The sequence below is a fragment of the Limulus polyphemus genome, unplaced genomic scaffold (assembly GCF_000517525.1).
Source record: "Limulus polyphemus unplaced genomic scaffold, Limulus_polyphemus-2.1.2 Scaffold533, whole genome shotgun sequence".
NCBI classification, from domain to species: Eukaryota; Metazoa; Arthropoda; class Merostomata; order Xiphosura; family Limulidae; genus Limulus; species Limulus polyphemus.
This window is the reverse complement of record NW_013666143.1, coordinates 116208-139137: the sequence shown is the minus strand read 5'-3', so window position 1 is coordinate 139137 and position 22930 is coordinate 116208. Positions and strand designations below refer to the sequence as shown.

The following is a 22930-nucleotide window of genomic DNA, read 5'->3' as shown; positions in this document are numbered from 1 at the left end:
TAAACTACGTGAAACCTATTTTTAGTCTAAAAACCTACATTTCTAATGCGGTTTCCTGCAATGAACAGAATTAAACCTGACGTTATTGGTTAGTACAATACATCACTGCCCTCGTGACCTACAAATCTCGAAACGGATGACATGTTGCTTTATAAAGGTTCTAGTTCACGAACTCTTGGTGTTAAAATAACCAGACCGACGAAAATCTAACACATCTCATGGATAAGCTAGTCAGGAGTTTATGGTTTGTGTTGCTTGTGGTAAAGTTGGCACAAAGTAAAAATGCTAACGAACCTAAGAACAAGATGACCTTTCTACCAATAGTGAATATAAGTGACCTCCGGCATTCACCTACCAGAAGCAGAGATTACTACGTGAACCCAAGCCTAATTAACGAAGCTGCTAAGGCAGCCTACCAAAGACTAGCTGCAGAAAACAAAAATCTCTCAAGGATGGCGAAGAGAGGTGAGACGACAATGCTTTTCTTTCAGTTTATTTTAACCAGGTAAATTTTAGCTGTTAGGTTTAACATCAGGGAAGTATGAAAAACTATCTTTGTATCAGTGAAACTTAACACATATCTCTTGTAAACTAAGTCTGATAACACGGTAGATACTTAACACATACCTCCAGTAAACTAGTCCTGAGAACTTTTGGTGGATACTTAACACATACTTATAAAATAGTCTTGAGAACTTCTGGTTAACACACATATATGCTGTACTGAATAAAAGTTTAGAAACAAATTATACTTTTGTACCATATATGTTACGTGATTAAGACATTATTAATGCTGACTATTTTATATGTCCTACCAAGTTACTGAAAAGGAAAGATCAGACATATATATAAACATCTGTAAATAGTTACTGCTAACTGTTTTGTTTCTTACCAAGCTATTGAAAAGGAAAAACTATAGACAGGAAAGATGCACGATTGCTGTAAACATTCACATCATTTTCAGTAATAAATAAAATAAACATCACACAGTAACTTTTGGTTTCGGAAAAACAAAAGTACACCGTACTGTTTTCTATTATAAATAACTTATAGCTAGAATAAACCGTGGGCATCTATTTCTACCAATTTAGTGTCGTCAACTTTGCACATTCATTTGTTACTTGATGGAAATGTATATTTCATTATTAAATTTAGAATGCCACCATGCAGTCACTTTGACCCATCTGGTGTTAATCACTGAAAATTCAGCGCGGGCTTTTGTTTAGTTACCACAAATAATTTACATAAAAGGTACAGGTTATATCATTTGTACTGTCTGACACATCAACTACATCTCCCTGGATTTAAGTGATGTATTGTTAGGTTACATTATTTGTACTGTCTGACACATCAACTACATCTCTCTGGATGTAAGTGATGTAATATTAGGTTACATCACATTATGTGATTTAATTGAGGTATTGTTGTATTACTGTTATTATAAATTGTCGAATTTCTGTTGTTAGCAAGTGTTGCAGTTCTCAAAAAGGAATACCAATGTTGTTTCGAAACATGTTTTATGTTTCCAAAAGTAAAAACCACTTTAGCACAATGTGCTTACATATGCAAATATCAGGTGTTTACTTCTGTCGTTATCAAGTATTGTATTCCTGTCGTTATCAAGTATTGTGCTTCTATTTTTAACAGATGTTGTGTTCCTGTTGTTAACGGGTGTTGTAGTTCTCTTGTGTCTATTATTTTGTGGTGACATCAACATTTTTAATTTCGTTTGTTTTACTTCCACAGATACCTTTACAACAAGCTATACATCACCTGATTGTCCTGCTCTTAAAAGACACTATCAACGTATGATGGCGAACGCTTTAGTTTCTTCGATGGACGAAAAGGCAGCTCTTATGGAATTTACGACTTACGAATTGGCTAAAAGGTTTGTTACTGTATCTTTCAGCTAATAGTATTTCGTTTAATATTCTTCATTGAATGCAAATAATGTAATAGATAACTTAACCACACACGGTAAAAGACTCATGTAGTCAGAATTGTTTTGATACGCCATTATCGTTATTTCATCTGTGTGCTGTTGCCAACTTCATAGCAAACACAACAACATTTGGAAAGATATTAAAAATCCAAACTGCAGCAAAGTCTACAAGAATTGAAAGCATTTTTATTATTAAATTTTATTCGAAGTCTTTCAACAGAAACTGTAAAGCACCAATTACTTAAATCGTAGAATTGTATGATTTGACAGACCTTACCATTTTGTAGTTTGAATCATATACTACACTATGACTTGACAGACTTTATTATTGCAAAATACATTACTAATAAATATTTCTTTAGATGATTTAATCGCCAGTGTTGTACGTTTAAAATATTTGATTTTGATTCTGTATAAAATGTTATTTTTATTATCATATTTAGTTCATATATTTTGAAATATAAATAGATTCAAATGTGGATGTAATGAAATGTCTTAAATAGAGCTATTCCTATTTATTCACGTAATGTTTCATTTCGACAACGTATACAAATATTTGATTAATTGTAAGTTTTCTAAACATGATACTATTACTTCATTAATTTTAAGTTTTTTTTTGGCCGACTCCGTGATCAATGAGACTATTTTGCTGGTTCATTAGTTCTTCTGAATAATGAGCAGATTAATAATACATTAGTAAAATACTCTAAACCTGACTCTGATGTATTGTGACATATATACTATTGTTGAAAAATTACGCTTCACCAACTTTATAATATCTACATTGTTGTACCATAGTTTAGTTAATTGTCGGTAAAGTATAATTTCAATACTAGTCGTGAACCCGCAAAACATTTGGGGTAGTTTTCATGCCTTTCGCTTGAATTTTCCTTATTCTATCGTTTTCACGTACGTCATTTAAGCTACGCTCTCTTGCAAGCATTATGTGTTAGATCGATAAATCTTGGTCTTTTTGAGAAACATTTTACGCGGTCAGACAAACAAACTCACATAGACGTAACTTCATTTAATAAAACAGTATGTACGTAATTTATTTAATAAAACTGTATGTATGCAATTTTATTTAATAAAACTGTATGTACGTAATTTATTTAATAAAACTGTATGTATGCAATTTTATTTAATAAAACTGTATGTACGTAACTTTATATAATAAAGTTACATGTAAACTAAACAATAAAGTAATGGTATTTATAATGATGTACAGAGTATGAAACAGTTATGAGCTTTCAGTGTATGACACTGTTTTACAAGTTGAAATAAAGAAACTCACAAAAATGAAGAATAAAACCTGTAGTAAAGAAAAAAGCAGCTAAAAGGTGTTTATAGCAGTCTATGAAACGAACTGGAGGTAAATTATTACAAAGTAAAGTAAATGTAAAGCTCTAATGAAGGCAAACTTAGCTGATTATGCAGAAACGTCTAAATACGTGCTCACAAGGTGGTAAGCATATGGTTTTGAACGAACTGCTCATGCGTATTTTAGACCTAACGAAGTCAAGAAATCCCATAGAAATTGTATTTAATGTAATGTTCATTTTTATGCAATTACACCGTGTTAAATGCTGTTTGTGTGAAATACTTTTCAAATAAAAAATTAAGGTTGAAATCGAAGCCAGTCGTCACGTAATGACATGGACATTGTATCATCGTGTACCATACTCGTTGCATTGAAAAGTTTGACTAAGTGAAACGGAATAGGTGATTCTCAATTCTGTGTGTGTGGGTTTGTTATAGCAAAACAACATTAGACTATCTGCTGTGTAAAAATTACATTATTGTTAACAGAGAAACGACAATGTAAGTTATTAATGCGGATGTTACAGTTCTTGTCGTTAGCAGATATCGATCATGAAGATGGATATCTTAAAGAGTGCTGATGTGTGAAAACTGGATTTAAAAACCTACGTTCATTTGTTACCCTCTATTTCGGGAAGACAGCTAATCTAATTCTGTTTTATTAAAACAAAACTAATATATTTTTATCCTTATTTTACTAAGGCTGGGTCTAACAAGAAAACAGGCATTCGACTTAGCACATGTCGATCTAAAAGGAACGAATCTCCAGAAAATCGTAGATGAAGCAACAAGACAGAGGGTTGTATTTTGTGAGAGCAACAGCAAGTTTCGTACCATTGATGGAACATGTAACAATTTGATAAAACCTCGGTGGGGGTCTTCTTTTAACTGTTTCAACCGATTTCTTCATCCTAATTATGCAGATGGTAAGCTTAAAAAAGATTAAATATGGTTTTCTGTAACATTTTTTTTTCGAAAGGTTGTTTGTGCTTAGTTTCATTTTCCCATTGTAATTGTTCTCTTCAATGGAATAAAATAAAACGTGCGTTTTCAAGGAATTACACATCCCTAGATATATACATTACTTTTTATGTTATTTTTTCCGTACTTCTACAGATATGTAATTATTTACCTTTTTATGAAAATTATCACTGCACCCGATAGATTCGGTATTGTTTTACAAGGAACACAAAGACTTGACATATCAAAACATGGATGCTTACTATAAAGTATGACAATATTTAGGTTTGTCCAGTCCACGAAGAGCCTTTTCTGGAAACGAACTTCCGAACCCGAGGCTCATCTCTACAACACTCCATAGTGACAGTAGCGTTCTGGCAAGAGATTTCACACATCTAGTTATGCAGTGGGGACAGTTTCTTGACCACGACATTACTCTCACTCCGTTCTCTAGCTTTCCTGGAGAAGACCTAATTCTCGGCAGTAAGTATTCACCTACATATCTTTTGAAACTGCTCTCCCTTATTCTGCTTTTTACCTTTCTTGACAAATGTTGCTATGTAAATAACTGAAAACACGCAAAAATACAGCATACTGTATTTACTGTCAAACTTTCCTCTATTTAGACAGCTTTCTTGACAAATGTTTCATTGTATATAAGTATAAATAAAAATAGAGTGTACCTTATTTATTGCCAGACATTCTCATCTATAAAAAACGTTTTTGACGAGAGCTAGAATTAGAAGTTATGTAACAAAGATATACATGACATCCATTGTTATTAATGTTGTTATTATTTTGCTTGAACTCAATAACATCAATAACTAAATGAAGTCAATGTAACGTAATCTTCATTTGGATTAACAAAAACAGATGTTATTGTTCCTGATACATTAAAGAATTCTTAATATTATAATGTATAAAATACAATATTGAGTCACAGATGTCGCTATTCACATGTTGTGTGTGAATGTTTTGACTTCGCTTCGAGTTGAATGTTCCTTTCTTAAGTTATTTCTTTGAACACGTTTCACTGAAATGTGCTGACTTAAAAAAATGAACTCTACTATGTGAAGATGTGTATATGTTTATTTCACAGATCCAAATAGGCTTTTGGACTGCTGTGCTTTGGAAAACCAACATAACTCGCAGTGTTTCGCTTTCAGTATTCCACAGAAAGATCCTTTCTTTTCTCAATTTCAACAAAGGTGCATGAATTTTCGAAGGTCTGCCCGTTGCTTGCATAGTCAAACAGGTAAGTTTACTTCGCTATGTTGCAAAAAAAAAAATCTAATGCGCTAGTTCATTTCAGAAACTATATGCTATAACAGCAAGACAAGTCTGTTCCGAAGTCGGTCTGACATGGCCTAGTGGTTAGGACGCTCGACTCGAAATCTGCGGTTTGCGGATCGAATCTCCGTTCTCGAACTTGCTCGCCCTTTCAGCTGTGGGAGCATTATAATGTGACAGTCAATCTCATTATTTGTTAGTAAAAGAGTAGCTCCAGAGTTGATGGTGGGTGGTGTTGACTAGCTGCCTTTTCTCTAGTCTATTACTGCTAAATTAGTGCATGTAGATTTTCGCGAAATTCGAAACAAACCAAACTGTTCTAGGGTCGTTACCAAGTTTAGTAACATGGAATGTTTTTAACCCTTCATTTGCAGCACGTGTAAATCTCCCTACCACTCCATGCGCAAAGATTCGCAAATGTTTGCGGTGGGCCATTCAAAGTGTCGCTCGTAAAATACTTGCATCATATGATGTCAACCACAGTTGATGGGTTAATTAAAAGTTTAAAAACCTGTAATCCTACATAAAACGTAGCGTTTTGTATGAAAAACGAATTGAACAAGCCAAGTTGGCATGTATGTAGACAGACTTTTACAAGCCAAACAGATTTAGACAACCTAAGATGGTGCGTACACAAACAGTTTTACAAAGTATAAGATGGTATGAATACAGAGGTTGATTACGTTATAATATCATGATTTTAGACGTCATTCTCTATCTGACGACACAACCATGCATCTTAAAAACAGCCCTGTAGCATAGTTTTTTATAGTAAAGGGCTTTATCGTAAGTTGTAACGTTCAGAACACCCCTCGTCCCTACAGCTTTCCATAATTCATCTATAGTACGAGGAAGACAACAGTTTCTCAGCACCGTTTCAACATAAATCCGTAGTTTCTATCTACGACACCAACACGTCATCACGTGGAACAGTATGAATATCCATTTTATTCTCCAGCTACGATATCCGACAGTTGAAGGACATATTGTGGAAGCAACTTGTATATACGTGTTAACTTGTGTCGCTTTTTCCAACAGAGATCCTTACTGATTATGTTCGTTTTCTGGGACATGTAAACTGCTTTTGCCATGGCCCTTTGTGTTCGTGGCTTCTCACCTGTTACAAAGACGCTGTACTTTGCTCACCTTGACTGGAGTACAACATGACACAGGTCTCTTTCTCAATGGTCTTGGTGCTCCAGTTTGATCTATACTTCTTTATTTTGTAATGCCATAAGTAAACGAATTATCCACGTCATAGAAATTCTAAATCGTCTATTTGAACACATTTTTATAATCTGAGTGTATGAATATTTTGCTTCAATAAGAGCTGTTACATGCCCTTCCCAAAAGCGATCAGTTTTTGATGCCATAACACTATCCACTAAACACCAAACACTGTCGAAATGTAGTTATGATAAACGCCGTTCAAACGCGACTTTATATTGACTATGGTTATCATATGAGTTGCCGATTTCCATATTCAAAAGTAGTTTTAATATAATGTATTCAGCCACAGAATTTTAGGAAATAAGATGGTGTACATAAACAGAATTTCATAAGCTAGGGCTCTTTAAAACTGAACAGATTTCTGTAACCTAAGAAGGTGTATATATAAACAGAATTTCATAAGCTTAGCTTCTGTAAAACTGATCAGACTTCTGTAACCTAAGAAGTTGTATATATAAACAGAATTTCATAAGCTTAGCTTCTGTAAAACTGAACAGATTTCTGTAACCTAAGAAGGTGTATATATATATAAACAAAATTCCAAACCCTAAGCTGTTGTGTACTTATAGAAGATTTCACGAACTAAGATAACGCGTATATATAAACAGATTTCAACAAGACAGGTTTGTTTGTTTAGATAAACAGATTTCTACAAACTAAGTTGGTTTGTATATAAATATATTTCTACAAGCTAAATTGGTTTATATATACACACATTTCTACAGGCTAATAGGCCTGTATGTAAACAAAACTCTATAAGCTAAGTTGATTTTTATATAAACAAATTTCAAGTTACCTTTTGCCAGAACTGTTCAAAATTATGACGATGAAAATAATGTGAATTTTGTGTCTATTACGTGCGATAAGCGTAAGCACTTTGGTAAGCACACACACAATGTTTTGATCGAGCTAGGATTTACACAACTTTGTCTAAAAGAAACATTTAATTAAAAATCGTATAATAAAACAATCGAAACAAGAAAACTTTTGACTTATTTCAAGTTAAATACTAGCAAGTTAATATATTTTGTGATCTGTGTGATAGACGGTATCGTGATACATGGTATAACTTACGATCTAGAGGATATGTATTAGATGAAGTATTCCCGTGAATCCTATATCTGTATAATAATATATTTACACCATTTTTAATTACTGGCTTTCGTGCCAGTAGGTCGCTTGTTTGTCTAACGAACAACATTGTTATATTTCTTTGAGTACATTATGGTCAAAAAGCCAGGGCTAAATTGCGAGAGGGTTTATCTGTATATTGTTTTCTTTCGGTCTTCTAGCCCAACGAGAACAGATCAATCAATTGACATCGTTTGTAGATGGCTCGCAGATTTACGGAAGTTATCTGAATGACAGTCTAGCTCTTAGGACGTTAAAACATGGTAAAAAACAAGATTTATTGAAAATTTTAATTTACTTCGTAATATTATTCAAAATGATCACAAGAGATATCCAAACTTTCGTACACTATTTATTATAGTTTTTTAATACCTGGATATCGTTATGGTCGTTAACATCAATTAAATTTGTGTCAAAGATCTACCTTTATGTTACGTAAAACTATAAATAAAAACTATCAAATACATAAGCATATGTTTTATAACTTAAGTAATAAAATTGAAAGTTGAGTTCAGCGACTTATGAGACAAATATCATAAAATGTATATTTCCAATAGTTTATAAATAGATTAATGAACGGTTTAATTATAGTTAATGTGTTTCTTTCAAATGGCTTATAAGAAGGTTAATGAATTATTTTAATGAAGCTAAGATGTTTCTTTTCAATACTTTATAAGGACGTAAATGACTTCATTATGTATCTCATTAGTTTCTCAGTGTTTTCATTAAATTTCCAAGAAATAAGAGAACTATAAAATATGTAGGAGTGTTGTAAGAATTAAAGCTCTATAAGCACAAATTAAGTTACGAAGAACAAACACAAATTTACAAAATATGAAAGTGATTGCCCCGACTAAGTTTCCACGTACCAGTTTCATGGGTATACCGAGAAAACAACACTCGCTAGATGTCACTGTACACACACACACGCAGTATACTCTTGAAAATGACGCACCTGTTACGTAACTAGTCGGGGTAATCAACTTCATATTTTGTAAATTTGTGTTTGTTCTTCGTTACTTAATTTATGCTTATAAAACTGTTAATCTTTACAACATTTGTAGATAGCTAGATTATGTAGGAGTTTTACTTTAGTTCACGTTCTCTTAAAGGTCTGTTAAGAACTCAGACTGACAATCAAGGTAAAGAACTTCTTCCTGTGACCCCAGATACTGAGAAAGATTTGTGCAGCGATAAAGAGAGCAACAAAATATGTTTCCGGGCAGGTATGGTTCATTTTCAGCCTATAATAATGACAGCTGTATAGTATTACTCACCATCTTAACCACAAACATATCATTACTGACTTTCCCTAGAATAGCTCATGATATCTGTAACCACGTGGATAATCTTACTTTTAATAGACAAGTTGAAAATTAAACAAATCAGCTAAACATTTTTGTATTCACTTGCAACAAAAATATTAATGAAAACCAGTATCAATAAGCAATCAAGCGTGTGAAAAAGAAAACAAATGCTTTGCAACGTGTATCCCCTACAAGATCAACAGGAAAGGATATATAAAATATTTAATGGCTACCAATAATGCTATTTCATTTTGTCCAAAATAATTTATTTTTAGCTTGATTTTTTTTTTTTTCATTTGAATTAAAATACCTCAATTTCAATAGATTATCTGGTAATATCCATAAACACGTGAATAAACAAAATATTATTGAACAAATAATTTCACGTTCGGTAGATAATCTAATGATATCTGTAGACTAACATTATTATCTTGGCAAATGTCACACACCAAAATGTCTGGAATAATATTTCATCAAGTCCATTTTTATGCACTGAATTTGGATCAGAAAATTGTTTTTCCCCATGTGATGTTATTTTGCAGAGAAATCTGGATCTAATGAAGGGAACTTTCACCCGGTTTTAACTACAAAAAGCGAACGATCCTAGTATATTTATTAAGGTCTTTTTATTAGTTAAATTTTCCCGAAATTATATAGCATAAAGGAAATGACCCTAATTTAATACAAATTTATATTTGCGGGAGTTTACGTTTTAAAAAAAAAGACTTAATACAAAGGATAATTTCAATTTTACAAAAATCAATAAATTATTTAGAAATACAGACTTGTTTTCGTCTTCCCTAAAGGTGATGAAAGAGTTAATGAACAACCAGGCCTTACATCCATGCATACAATTTGGCTTCGACAACACAACGCCCTGGCTCGTCAACTTAGACAACTTAATCCTTCTTGGGATGATGAGAGACTCTACCAAGAAGCAAGGTAAGAATAGAGAAGAATACAGATAGACAGATTTACTCCTTGCTTAATCTGTATAGAGGTATGTCTTACTTTTGTGCTCATGGTAAGGACAAGAGACGAATATAGATAGACTCACTTCTCCACTGTCTTAGAAAACACAGACAGCAATAAGTCTCTTCTGCAGTATCTTGGTTTCGTGTTTGAAATTGATACACCACGTTTTCAAGAGTGACATTATATAATAAAGTCTCAGTTAACGTATCAAGCTATAATGAACTATTTAATATGGTAAAGCAAGGATGACAACAGTAAGTTATAATATTTTAAACTTAATAAGAAATAAAAGGACTGTTGTTGAAGTAAACAACATATTACTAAATATATGCTCTTGATTACCTACAAATCTAAAAAACAAACAAATGAAAGGAAGTTATTGTTCATTATTAGCAGGATGCTATTTTCGACGAAAGAGTTTGTTTGAACAAGAATCTCAGGTATATTTGACCAGTGGTCAGCATTTTGAAACCGTCTTAAAATTTCTTCAATTATTTTAGTACTGTTTAGAACTTTTACTTCCAACAGTTTCTCTGTTAATAGTTCTAATGATTTGCTCGAAAAAATATTTACATACCTACTCTTTCTTTAATACCCGGGGTTGTTTTAGATATATTTCTGCCAATAGTATAGATCAGAAACTTGTTGTTAATCGCCTTTTCCATCTTTTTAGCGACAGTATAAATCTTGTTACTGAATTCAGTCGCTAAATGTAAACAGTACACATCTTGTTATTAGCTTCAGTCACTAAGTGTAAACAATACACATCTTGTTATTAGCTTCAGTCACTAAATGTAAACAATACACATCTTGTTATTAGGCTTCAGTCGGTAAATGTAAACAATACACATTTTGTTATTGGCTTTAGTCGCTAAATGTAAACAGTACACATTTTGTTATTGGCTTATGTCGCTAAGTGTAAACAATGCACATCTTGTTATTAGCTTATGTCACTAAGTGTAAACAATACACATCTTGTTATTAGCTTCAGTCACTAAGTGTAAACAATACACATTTTGTTATTGGCTTTAGTCGCAAAATGTAAACAGTACACATTTCGTTATTGGCTACAGTCGCTAAGTGTAAACAATACACATCTTGTTATTAGCTTCAGTCACTAAGTGTAAACAATACACATTTTGTTATTGGCTTTAGTCGCAAAATGTAAACAGTACACATTTTGTTATTGGCTTCAGTCGCTAAATGTAAACAATACACATTTTGTTATTGGATTCAGTCGCTAAATGTAAACAGTACACATTTTGTTATTGGCTTTAGTCGCTAAGTGTAAACAATACACATCTTGTTATTGGCTTCAGTCGGTAAGTGTAAACAATACACATTTTGTTATTGGCTTCAGTCACTAAGTGTAAACAATGCACATCTTGTTATTGGCTTCAGTCACTAAGCGTATAAACAGTACACATTTTGTTATTGGCTTCAGTCGCTAAGTGTAAACAGTACACATCTTGTTATTAGCTTCGGTCACTAAGTGTAAACAATGCACATCTTGTTATTGGCTTCAGTCGGTAAGTGTAAACAATACACATTTTGTTATTGGCTTCGGTCACTAAGTGTAAACAATACACATCTTGTTATTGGCTTCAGTCGGTAAGTGTAAACAATACACAACTTGTTATTGGCTTCAGTCGCTAAATGTAAACAATACACATTTTGTTATTGGCTTTAGTCGCTAAATGTAAACAGTACACATTTTGTTATTGGCTTTAGTCGCTAAATGTAAACAGTACACATTTTGTTATTGGCTTTAGTCGCTAAGTGTAAACAATACACATTTTGTTATTGGCTTTAGTCGCTAAATGTAAACAATACACGTTTTGTTATTGGCTTCAGTCGCTAAGTGTAAACAATACACATCTTGTTATTGGCTTCAGTCGCTAAGTGTAAACAATACACATCTTGTTATTGGCTTCAGTCGCTAAATGTAAACAATACACATTTTGTTATTGGCTTTAGTCGCTAAATGTAAACAATACACGTTTTATTATTGGCTTCAGTCGCTAAGTGTAAACAATACACATCTTGTTATTGGCTTCAATCGCTAAGTGTAAACAATACACATCTTGTTACTTCGGTGTGTTTAAGAGTAATTTAAAATCACTATCTTCTTTAAACAAAAACTAAAAATGTTTTTGTTTTAAACCTAGTGAGATCAGTAAAAGTTTTTGTTTTTTCGTTTATTGATCTGACATTAGCTTACACACATTTTCGTAACCTGAAAATCTCAAACAAGACAGATTGTAATTTTTCGTGGTAAACTAAGATTCAAAACGTGGACCCATTGTCTAGTTATTCTCTTTAAATCTTGGGAGGCGTGATGTTAAGTAAAACATTTTTTTTTCTTCTTTCAGGCGGATTCTTGTGGCCCAGCTTCAAATGATAACGTACAACGAATTCCTGCTTGTGGTTCTTGGCCCTCTTTACCATCGCTTCTTTCGTCTGAAACCACTCCGGTTTACCTACACTCGATATAACCCAAACAATAACCCAACTGTCATGAACGCATTTGCTACAGCAGCCTATCGTTTCGGTCACACTCTAATCCAAAATCGTTTCAATCAGGTGAATTCTAAGGGCATTACGAGCAAAATGGTGCTTGAAAATAATTTCTTCTTCCCTTTTGGATTGTACGAAGGTGAGTTAGACTCAACCCTGAAGGGTTTAATGACCCAAAATGCACAAGCATTCGATACGTTTATTTCCAAGGGGATCACAAATCACCTGTATAGGCTGCGAGACGAGAAGTTCGGATTGGATTTGATAGCCTTCAATATTCAGCGCGGACGGGATCATGGACTTCGGAGTTATACGGATTATGTACGGTTTTGCTTCGGATTATCTATGACTCGATTTAGTCAACTTCTCTGGTTTATGCCAAGTAGTGCAAGAGATAAATTTCAAAAACTCTACGAGTGAGTCAATTGGTTATTGCTTTTTACATCATAATAGTTACTGTATTGTTGCGTGTATGAGAAACAGCCATATTTATTTACGATAGGCCTTACTTTGTTGGGATACGTTATCTCCAAGAAGGTTAAAGTTTATTATTCTATCGTTTTATAAACTCAAAATTGAAGATTTCCCAGTTCATAGTTGTTTTACAAATATTATTCTTATTTTAAAAACTGTCATTTTTATAACTTCGTTAAAAGATTATGATAATTTAGTAAGTAATAAGTAAGTTAACCCTTTTCCTTCCTGCAAGGCACATAACACTGGTGCCGATATCCAGTTTCCTGTGACGTAAGCGGACGATGCCAGCTACCTATTACATTTGAGTGCAATGTACAGAGCAAGTAATAGACTGCACGTAAACAAAACTATGCTCATTAATATAACTGTAGCAAATTAAGAAGTGTAATTTTATATCTTAATCAATAATGCTATTCAAAGAAACCTCTTAATTCAATTAATGTATCCTTAATTTTATTTTGCCCTAGAAATGTTCAAGATATTGACTTATTTTCTGCTGGGATAAACGAGCGCCCTCTACCAGGAAGTGTGGTAGGTCCGACATTTGGTTGCATTATTGGTTTTCAATTTGCTTTGCTCAAGAAAGGAGATCGGTTTTACTTCGAGCACAAGGGGCAAGCTGGATCATTTACACGAGGTAATTTATTTCTACGGTTTCAAAGGTAGTTAATTTAAGTACAGCTTCTACAAATTCCACATAACCAAATTTGCTAACAATGCCTCAGATAAAATTAGATTCTACTAACTTGGTAATTTTCTCATATGTACGATGCTTCTCATGTGTCTAGTTCTTCTTTGAACACACACACACACTCAAAATATACAGCTCTTTACTAACACAATAAGCAATCAACAATTTGCACTTGTTTTGCCTAACTTGCATTTTATATTGTTAAAACTTAAAATCGTATCCATTTTCATTACGTGACATTAAAGAAAAACTACAACAATGGTTTTAACCATTGTTTAAAATTACATAAGCACATAGTTGTGTAAAATTAAATTTAAAAAATTATAATTCATAATATTACATTTTTGTGACGCGGAATCAAAAAGTACTTGTTATAACATTAATGATATGCATAAACGAATGCGAATTTTGGTATCTTTGAGAGTTTTAATGGTCGAGTAATGAAGCACGTTATACTAATATGATAAGTTGACAAACAACGATTTATAAGCATAAGGAAGAGTTTTATTGTTGGTGGAACATACTGCATGTTTCAACAGAACATTGTCTGTCTTCTACAGGTATACTACTTAACATAAATCGTTGTTTGCCTACCTATTAACAGTTTTGATGGCATGAACTCAATCAAGTCACTGGAATCAAAAATAAAAAAGTAGAATTTTTCAGACAGATATGTGTGAGAAAGAAGGCAACTGTCAAGTTTGTTGGTTAAGTTACTGTAAATTAAAACTTGGCATTGTTACAATTTCTTATAGCCCAGCTGAGAGAAATACGGAAAACAAGTTTGGCTAGAATCCTTTGTGACAACAGCGATGGATTCAGAAGTGTCATGCGTCTTCCTTTTCGAACAGTCAGTTTCATGGGGTAAGTGTATATGTTTATTTAGTGGTCTTTAACTACATATTATTTTAAATATTTTATTTAGAAAACATCCTTCCATAAAAGCAATATTGCGCTTGTCTCTAATCAACACATGCTTAATGAAAAATTATTGCTTAGCTGAAAAACCATAGTTTTTATCTCTCAATTTGAAATTCTGTCATTGTTACCTACAATGCACAATACCTTTTTATAATTGTATATAACTAAATATTTTTGAAAATTAATTTGCTTTTAGCAACCGAGTTGTTCAGTGCCGAGATCTTCCGCAACTAAACTTAGAGCCTTGGCGGTAAGTTGATTATTTGTATTTTCAACATTTTACAGAAACAAATTTTCCACATTTTTTGTAAAATATTTCCATATATGCCCTAAATTTTGAGAGCTGAAAGGAACAAGCCTAAATTTAAGATCGTGCTTAAACTTTGTGGCATTTAAAAGTACAGCTTTAATTTGCCGAGCATCAATTATCTTTGGATCAAACTTTGAAACGGGTGTAAAAATCTACTAGCTCGATATCCAGGACCACTAAAGTTTGAGGTCGGGCTACTGTGCTTACTAGTCCAAAGCTAGTGAGGTTCTCTTTGCATGAAATGTATGCATATCAGTGGTGTAACCAGGTACGAAATTTTGGGTGGCCTGGAGTTACCGTGGACGGGCAAGAGGTGTACTAACCCTTGAAAAAAGTTATAGAAAGCTAAAAAAACACTATGTATGATGTAAAAGGACGTGGAAACCATCATACAAACTTTGATTGGGTGGGCCGTGGCCCACCTGTGACTACACCACTGATGCATATGTGCAAAATCCAACTACCTGTTCAGACCCATACGCAGAATGTTTAGAAAGGGGGTTCTAATTTGTGAGATCAAAATCTAACACATTTTTCGAAGCACAATCAAAAAAATTTTTTAAAAAATAGTTCTTATGAGATTAGATCTGGAAGCAATTTTGCAATTAATATAGCTCAAACATTTGTATGGCTTTTCACATAAAATACACAAACATCTAATGAAAAGTCAACAAACCATCATTCTGTTGTAACACTAGACTTAAAGTAGCATAAATATTGTACTATCTACATGCAGACTAGTTATTAATTGTTACTAGTTTAAACAACTCTGTAAACAATAGTATATTAGCTATTTCAATCATATACGTACAAGTGTATGCACCATTGAATCAGCATGCTCCTTTCTTCTGGGGTGCTTTTCCATAAATAACGTTCAGTTTCAATGTCGATAGCAGTGTCATAATGATTATGTATAAAAGCTAGAGTACTCGGTCTTTCTTTGGTTTGTGTACACCTCAGGTAATTATTCAACTAGCAGAGAGCAGATTCCGAAGAAGTGGCAGTATTTTTTTACATCACCAAAATAGGGGTTTCGGGCGTCCACCCCCCACACACGCGTGCTATTTAATTAGTAAAATATGTTGTCTGTTTTTGTTTTTTAAATCGTTCAGTATATACAATTTTTATAAGATTGATAGCCTGTTTTTCAACAACATGCATAATCCATTGTAAGTCTTACTCAATTCGTGACTTATAAATGTCTAATAATTTAGTTTTGTATTAATAGCACTTTCTAGTCCACACAGTTAGATTTCGTTAGGACTAGCACAGTTGTTTTTAAAGACCGAGTTTTATTGATACTATATGAAACATCTATGTTTAGACGAACCACGGTAAAATTGAAAAAAGCAAGGAGTTCCGAATGTCGGGCCGCCAGGTGGCCTGATTAACTTGCAAAGATTTTACGTCACATGTATAGTAAATTGTATTATTTGTAGCTTTCTAATACTGTGGAAGTCATTGCAATGAATACAGATATGTGTATATTCACTATATGTAATAATTAATTCACTACATTAATAAATAAAAATGGCTAGTAAATTTCAGCTCGGGTTACTTCATTTCTTAGTACACTGTAGCATTACCCCACACACTTAACAGTTAAGGTACTCAGTAGAAACAGAAAAAGATAAACTTCCATTCGTAAACGTGATGGTCACCAAGGTGCATAATTCGTACACCACCCTAACAGTGTTAAGATGAGTATTATAAACTGCTGTGCCCAAGATCTGTAATACTGAAGATACCAAGAAGAAAGAAAAACACATCTCTATAACCCTTTTTCTACATCCACTTAACTGGTAAAATACTTAGCCACTTTATAACAGAAATCTGCAAAAGCTGGATACCCCTTTTGAAGCCATTCAAGTCCTAATGGAAGAGATCCCCATTTCAGTAGATATTGCACAAGCCTATCAAAGAGACCCTTGACTGAATATAGGCCATCATCACCACAAAACGTGGTCCTGAAGAGGGAGCAGGTTAGCAGCCAAAATTTGGGATACAGATTAGTCAACATGATAAAAAAAACTAATTAATAATTAGGCTTAGGTGATCATATAGGCTGTTAACCATGGCAACAATCAATCTTTTATATAACCTTCTATTAACTACAGCCCGATATTATCTTTTTTTTCAGTTTAAAATAAATAAAATTTTGCATTTATGATGGCTACTTAAAGTGGACTTGTATGCTTTTATATAACTTAAGTAGGTTATGAGTTACTTCTTGTGAGCTTACATCTTCATATGACAGCTTAGGAAAGTTGTTATCAGTACTTAATGTTTGTTTTATCAATGCTTATAATAATGTTTTGGCCCAACACAGTTTCTTATCACTCAAAATTTGTCATTTCAGTTCATGACATTCAAGAATTGTCAGGAAAGTGAGAAATCAATGATTCTTGGTACTGACTTTATCAACATTATGCTGCTCTTCCCATGTGTAGCATTACTGGTAACAGAAACTTTGCTGATGGGAGTTTTCACCTTAGGTTTTTAATTTAATTTAAAGAAATTATTTTCTGAGATAAAAGAAATTGTACTGTTGATTTTAAGTATGAATGAAATGAATAAAGGTTTATGTGGTTATAATTTTCATACTTCTGAAATGCACCAACATGAAATATATGATGAAACCAGTTAGTTACATAACAAGTCTACATGTGATAGGGTATTAGTTTAGTCAACTTTTGACCATTGTGCAAATATAGTTTTAAATTCACAAGTGAGGTCTTGAAGTGGCCTTCACAATTGTTTCAGACCCAAAACCGAGGTTCCGACTAAAATCATTTCAAATGGAAACAGTTTCATATCTAAAATTGATCAAACTTGGGAAATCTCTTTCTTACGTACCTCATCTCAGTTCTTCACTGGGACAACATAGGTTTACCCTTCTTTGAGGAATTTACCTTAGTTTGAAGTAACTGAATTCATCTTTTCTTTGGTCCTCAACTAAACTATTATCCAATGGGAAGCCAACATATGCTTTCATGTTCTGCCAGCACCTTCCGACTTCATATCTGTGGTTCTGAATGCAACATTAACAATGTTTAATATTCTAACAAAGATGATAAGCCCTGAGTAAAAATATTCATTTTGTACTTAAGAATGATAATTACTCATAATATATTAAAACTGTGGAATTTAATGTCATAAGAATATATGAATAAGCACCTGAATTATAGTACCATTTATCATTTAAAAACTTTGACAAAAATATAGGGATTTATGTGGAAAAAATAGCTAATTTAGGTCAGTATATAGAGCTATAGGGAAAAACCTAAAAAATATATGAATTATAGGCAATACAGGGTTGACTGTTTAAAAAAAAACACAACTGCCAATTTGCACAACAAACTGAAAGGTTTTTATTCAATTTTCATCTCTATAAAATTATACTTTTTCTTGAGGTAATTTTACAGTTTTGAATATAAAACAGATGGCTGAATCCTGTTAATAACTTATATTCTTTGTTATGGTGTACCAGTATTTTCATCTGTTTAGAAATTTCGAATCATTTTTGCTGTAAAAAAACTGGTTTGATATTTTTAAGAAGGATAGCACAAGATTTTTGCAACCATAATAACCTGAAAAGTAATCCAAATCCTTTAAAACTGGATTGTTCTGCATAGATAATTTTTGTGAGGACAAAAACAACAACAATCTGATATTACTACAAAGGAGACATAAAATACACAACCATTCTAGTTTTGGTTATTAGTTAAATAAAATATTGAAGTATATTGTATTTATTCTGATACACTACAAGTTTTATTAACAAAATCAACAATAAAAGTTAATACAATAGGGAACTATTTTTAAACTGAATGAATTTATCTAGAAATAAAACAGCCAGAATATTACATTATTTCTATTTTTCATTATATATATAAGGGCAAAAACTGTTTGTGTGTGTCTGACATATGTATATATATTATAAAGGGCAAGCAAATGGAACTGTTTAACCATAATTTTTACTAAATCTATTGACAAATACCAACCTGTTGAATGCCGCATATATCAAACAAGATATTCTGTAACTACTGTTGTCATAGAACAAAATCTGTTGAAACTTGGTTCCTGAATGCCTAGACTTACACTAAGTTAATTTGCTCTATATTTATAAGATGTTTTATAAATGTAACAAAGTCTAGGCATTCAGGAACCAAGTTATGTTTACAAATAAGACTCGGTTTGTATAGGTAAGGACAGATCTACATGTTTTTCTGTTAAAACTTTCAATATTAAATGAATAATATATTATTGTGCTATAAATAGTAAGATACTTATTTATATGGTCCAACATTTTTCAGCCAATAACTCTTGATGTAGGTATTTCTATTGTTTTTATTTTCAAAGGAGATAAATTAGTACATGAGACAAAAGTTCACATAAAAGTTTTACTTTGTTTAAAAAAGTTTAATTGGTGTTCAACAAATATACTTTAGCTTCTTAACAATTTCTATATTTTTATCTAAAAAAAAAACATCATATAACAGAGCTTAGCTAATGTAGAATTCTTTACTTAGATACTGTAAAAAAGTCAGAGTTACAGGTCAATTTATAAACACTGATAAAATTTATTATCTTTTTCACATAGTATTACTTTAGTTTTCACGTGGCGGTTTCTCCTGTAACTAAGTTACCATGGGCATATTATATTAATCTACAGCAAGATATTTTATGATTACATAAAACATCTTAAAGAAAAGTGGAGTATATTACATAGTTTATTTTACAATTATAAGTTGCTTATTTACTCATGTCAAAATGTTGCAATTTATATACAAAGTTTTGGCTGCCTTTGCATCATTTAAAAGGCCTTGTTTAAAGTCACAATTACAGAGTATAATGTAAATAAAATAACAGTAGAATATAAATATATAAACACACACACAAATGGGCATTATAACGTAACCAAACTGACATTATAATTAAACAAAAGAACATGAAAAGGGAAAATAGAAATTAACATTTTTCTTACACTGAAAAGGTATTTCTGATAGGTACTTACCTTCTCTCACACAAAGCAATCTTTATTTTCTTTCTGTACTCTAAGCATTACTAAAAGCTTTTCGTGCTCAGTGCACCAGTCAATATATCCCCCTCCATTTTGTGCCATTTTTTAAAATGTACATATCATGTGACTACCCTCCACCAATAGTATTGTGCCACCTACAATGGCGCAGCTACCTCTGCTATTCCAGCTCTAAAAGAATAATACTGGCAGTGGGGAGGGAAGGTAAGTACCTATCAGAAATTTATTTTCAGTGTAAGAAAAACGTTAACTTCTGCTATGGTCTTACCTCTACTCATACAAAGCTAGAATCACACATTGCAAAGGTGGAAGAGCCAGTGTAGGCACTCAACATTGAAACCAAGTAGAAAGCAACCACCCAGAATGAATTTGTGTGCTCTGATATGAAACTGAAGCACACGTGGAGTACCACACTACATCTGGAACAGGTATGCTATTCACCTTTGAAGGAGGAAATTAATCTGATACAGGTAGAAAAAAAGGATGTGCACAAGTGCAATACATAGTAAAATATAAACTGAATGAACAACGTAGACACACAACCTCAAATGGAAAGAAGAGGTTCCATAACTAGTCCTTGGCATTAGCAGGAGCAAAAGAGATAAAATCAAATACAGTGTAACATAAACGTAGTGGCTATGGCATGTGGACCATGTTACATATACTCACAAACCCCAACTGGAATTACGAAGAGGAAGTGAGAATTCAGCCAAACTCTCAAAACCATTGTAGGAGCAAGAGGTAAAACAAACCATGAGAAGAAGCAGGAGGGTGAGATAAATGTGTGTGGTCAGAGAAGACAAGTAAGAATGCAATCTAACCACATCAATCCTGGATTCCAAGGAATTAGGATGACCTCCAAATATGGTATTGTATAGGAAGTGGGCCTGATGCAGATCTCACAGGGATGAACGGGGAAGATACACCCCTGCAAGTAATGCATCCCTCCCCAACAAGTGACAGGTATTAAGGGAAAGGGCAGAGGCCGATAAATGAGCCATAGTAGACCAAAGAAGGGCCCCGAGTTCATCTGAAAAAAGTCAGGGGAGTGGTCAAAAAGCCTCAGACGATAAATGGAGGGAAGACTAGTAACATAAAAGGGATGAGAGGAAAAGGCAAATCCTTGAAAATTGAGCCTAATTAAAATGAACTGAAGCCCCAGGATTCAAACCCCAAAGGGGAAGTAGAGAATCCAAATATGCATCTGAAGGAGAAGGAGCATACCAATACTCGACTGAAGTTGGTCAGAAAATCTCTGAACATGATCTCATGAACAAAATTCAGAAGATGGAACACGACCCAATATGGAAGGGGAGGCATCATAGGTGATAGGGAATGTGTAAAATATCACATACATGATTAACAAGTTGAAAAAAGGGGTGGAAAGTGAAATATCCTGAAGAAGTGTAGATTGTGTCTGACCAAAATAAGGTGCTGGAAAAAGAGAGTCCCAACTGTCGTCATCTTGATGGTATTTTTCATGGTCAGGTTGAAAAGGGGTAGAGATCGCTGCCCAAATATATGACTAGCTCCCTGCGATTTAAGGCCTGCACTTACTCTGCAGATAAATTCAAACCTGAGTCCTGGGAAGTCGTACTATATGCATTGTCAACTGTCATGGGAATTTCTGTTTCAGAGACATGGAACCTTGAATTCATACTAAGTTTACTTAGAATTCGGGAACAAGAAACAATTGAAATCAAATATAGAAAAACAAAACTGTGGTTAACCACAAAGCACAATCAAACTGTAGTCACCCGTGAAAAAACACAGATCTGAATGATGTAGTGCCAATCGAGAAAGTGAGGATTGAGCAGTAATATTAGAAGGAACTAGCTGCACCAATATGGTGATACAATACTATTGGTGTAGAGTAGTCACATGTTATGTACATGTTAAAAATAGCATGGAATTGATGAGGTATATAGACTGGTGCTCTAAGCACAAAATGTTTTTAGCAATGCTTATAGGGCAGAAAAAAGATCGAGGTGAGACCATATCGAAAGAATAGTACAATATACATGAAAAGGGAAAGTAGAATGTCAGCAGACAGTACAGTTAAACAATAGTACATTGTGAACACATGTGAAATGTAATATAAACAAATGGATAGTACATAAAAAGTACACAATAAATGTAAAAAAAAAGTATAATATAAACATATGCATCATAATACAATGAGACAGAACAATAACTTACAGATACCTGCTTTTGTTTCAAACTCTATTATTTGTTCTCCATGTATTGAAATATTATCAATATCTCCAAGGCTTTAACACTCCACATCTAAAGCCTTGGAGTTAACTATTAATGCATACTCCACAATGAAACCCTTGATACTAGAATAAAATTTATGGTCCATTTCTAAAGCCTTGGTAATGCCTTACTGGCTATCTTGGCACACATGTATCCTGAAATTTAGTTTATTTCAAGATCTGGAAAGTACTTAGAATCTTTAAAATCAAATATCCTGTATTTATCAATACTTTTCAAATGGTATTAAAGAAATGGATGTAGAATGACAGCTCAAAGTATTTCAAGACTTGATCACGTAAATGAAATTATTGTATTTTCATTTTCTTTTCTTCTGCCGGGTCTTTCTACGCCGATCAACCTTCTTTTTGATCTTATGATGGTCTGAACTAGATCCTTGTCTTTTCTTTATTAAAGACTGTTGTTCAATGAGATCTGCCAAGTTACCTTTCTCAGCAAGCATCGACAAGAAAGTGCAAATAAACTGGTCATAGTTGTGAGTCCTCGACAGTCCGTCCACTACAAGTCAACAAAAACAGTCGTGGGAGGCAAGGCACACAAGGGG

The 22930-nt window shown here is 33.2% G+C and overlaps 2 protein-coding genes across 2 annotated transcripts in view; one reads left to right on the top strand and one right to left on the bottom strand.

Moving 5' to 3' along the window:
- The first annotated feature begins 305 nt into the window (after window positions 1-305).
- LOC106458914 (chorion peroxidase-like) lies at window positions 306-17660 on the top strand. The gene is made up of 14 exons (XM_022385290.1): window positions 306-465; window positions 1747-1888; window positions 3965-4188; window positions 4508-4705; window positions 5322-5477; window positions 8035-8136; window positions 8292-8308; window positions 8955-9099; window positions 9987-10122; window positions 12528-13088; window positions 13617-13786; window positions 14596-14704; window positions 14958-15011; window positions 17431-17660. Exons 1-14 carry the CDS (start codon window positions 306-308, stop codon window positions 17435-17437), a joined length of 2181 nt encoding a protein of 726 aa, XP_022240998.1. The 3' UTR covers window positions 17438-17660.
- A 2147-nt stretch (window positions 17661-19807) lies between these two features.
- The window catches only part of LOC106458913 (ubiquitin carboxyl-terminal hydrolase BAP1-like), a 31635-nt gene continuing 28512 nt past the window's right edge, over window positions 19808-22930 (bottom strand). Inside the window, exon 14 of the mRNA XM_022385289.1 lies at window positions 19808-22868. Coding sequence (XP_022240997.1) covers window positions 22685-22868 — 184 coding nt within the window. The 3' untranslated portion in view covers window positions 19808-22684. The remainder of the gene's footprint in view (window positions 22869-22930) is intronic.

Bases quoted from the DNA above. Each gene is read 5' to 3' on its own strand.
- LOC106458914 (XM_022385290.1), top strand. From the start codon at position 306: ATGACCTTTCTACCAATAGTGAATATAAGTGACCTCCGGCATTCACCT. The intron at 5,478-8,034 runs GTAAGTTTACTT...TCGGTCTTCTAG, and splicing joins TTGCTTGCATAGTCAAACAG to CCCAACGAGAACAGATCAAT. The intron at 10,123-12,527 runs GTAAGAATAGAG...TTCTTCTTTCAG, and splicing joins AGACTCTACCAAGAAGCAAG to GCGGATTCTTGTGGCCCAGC.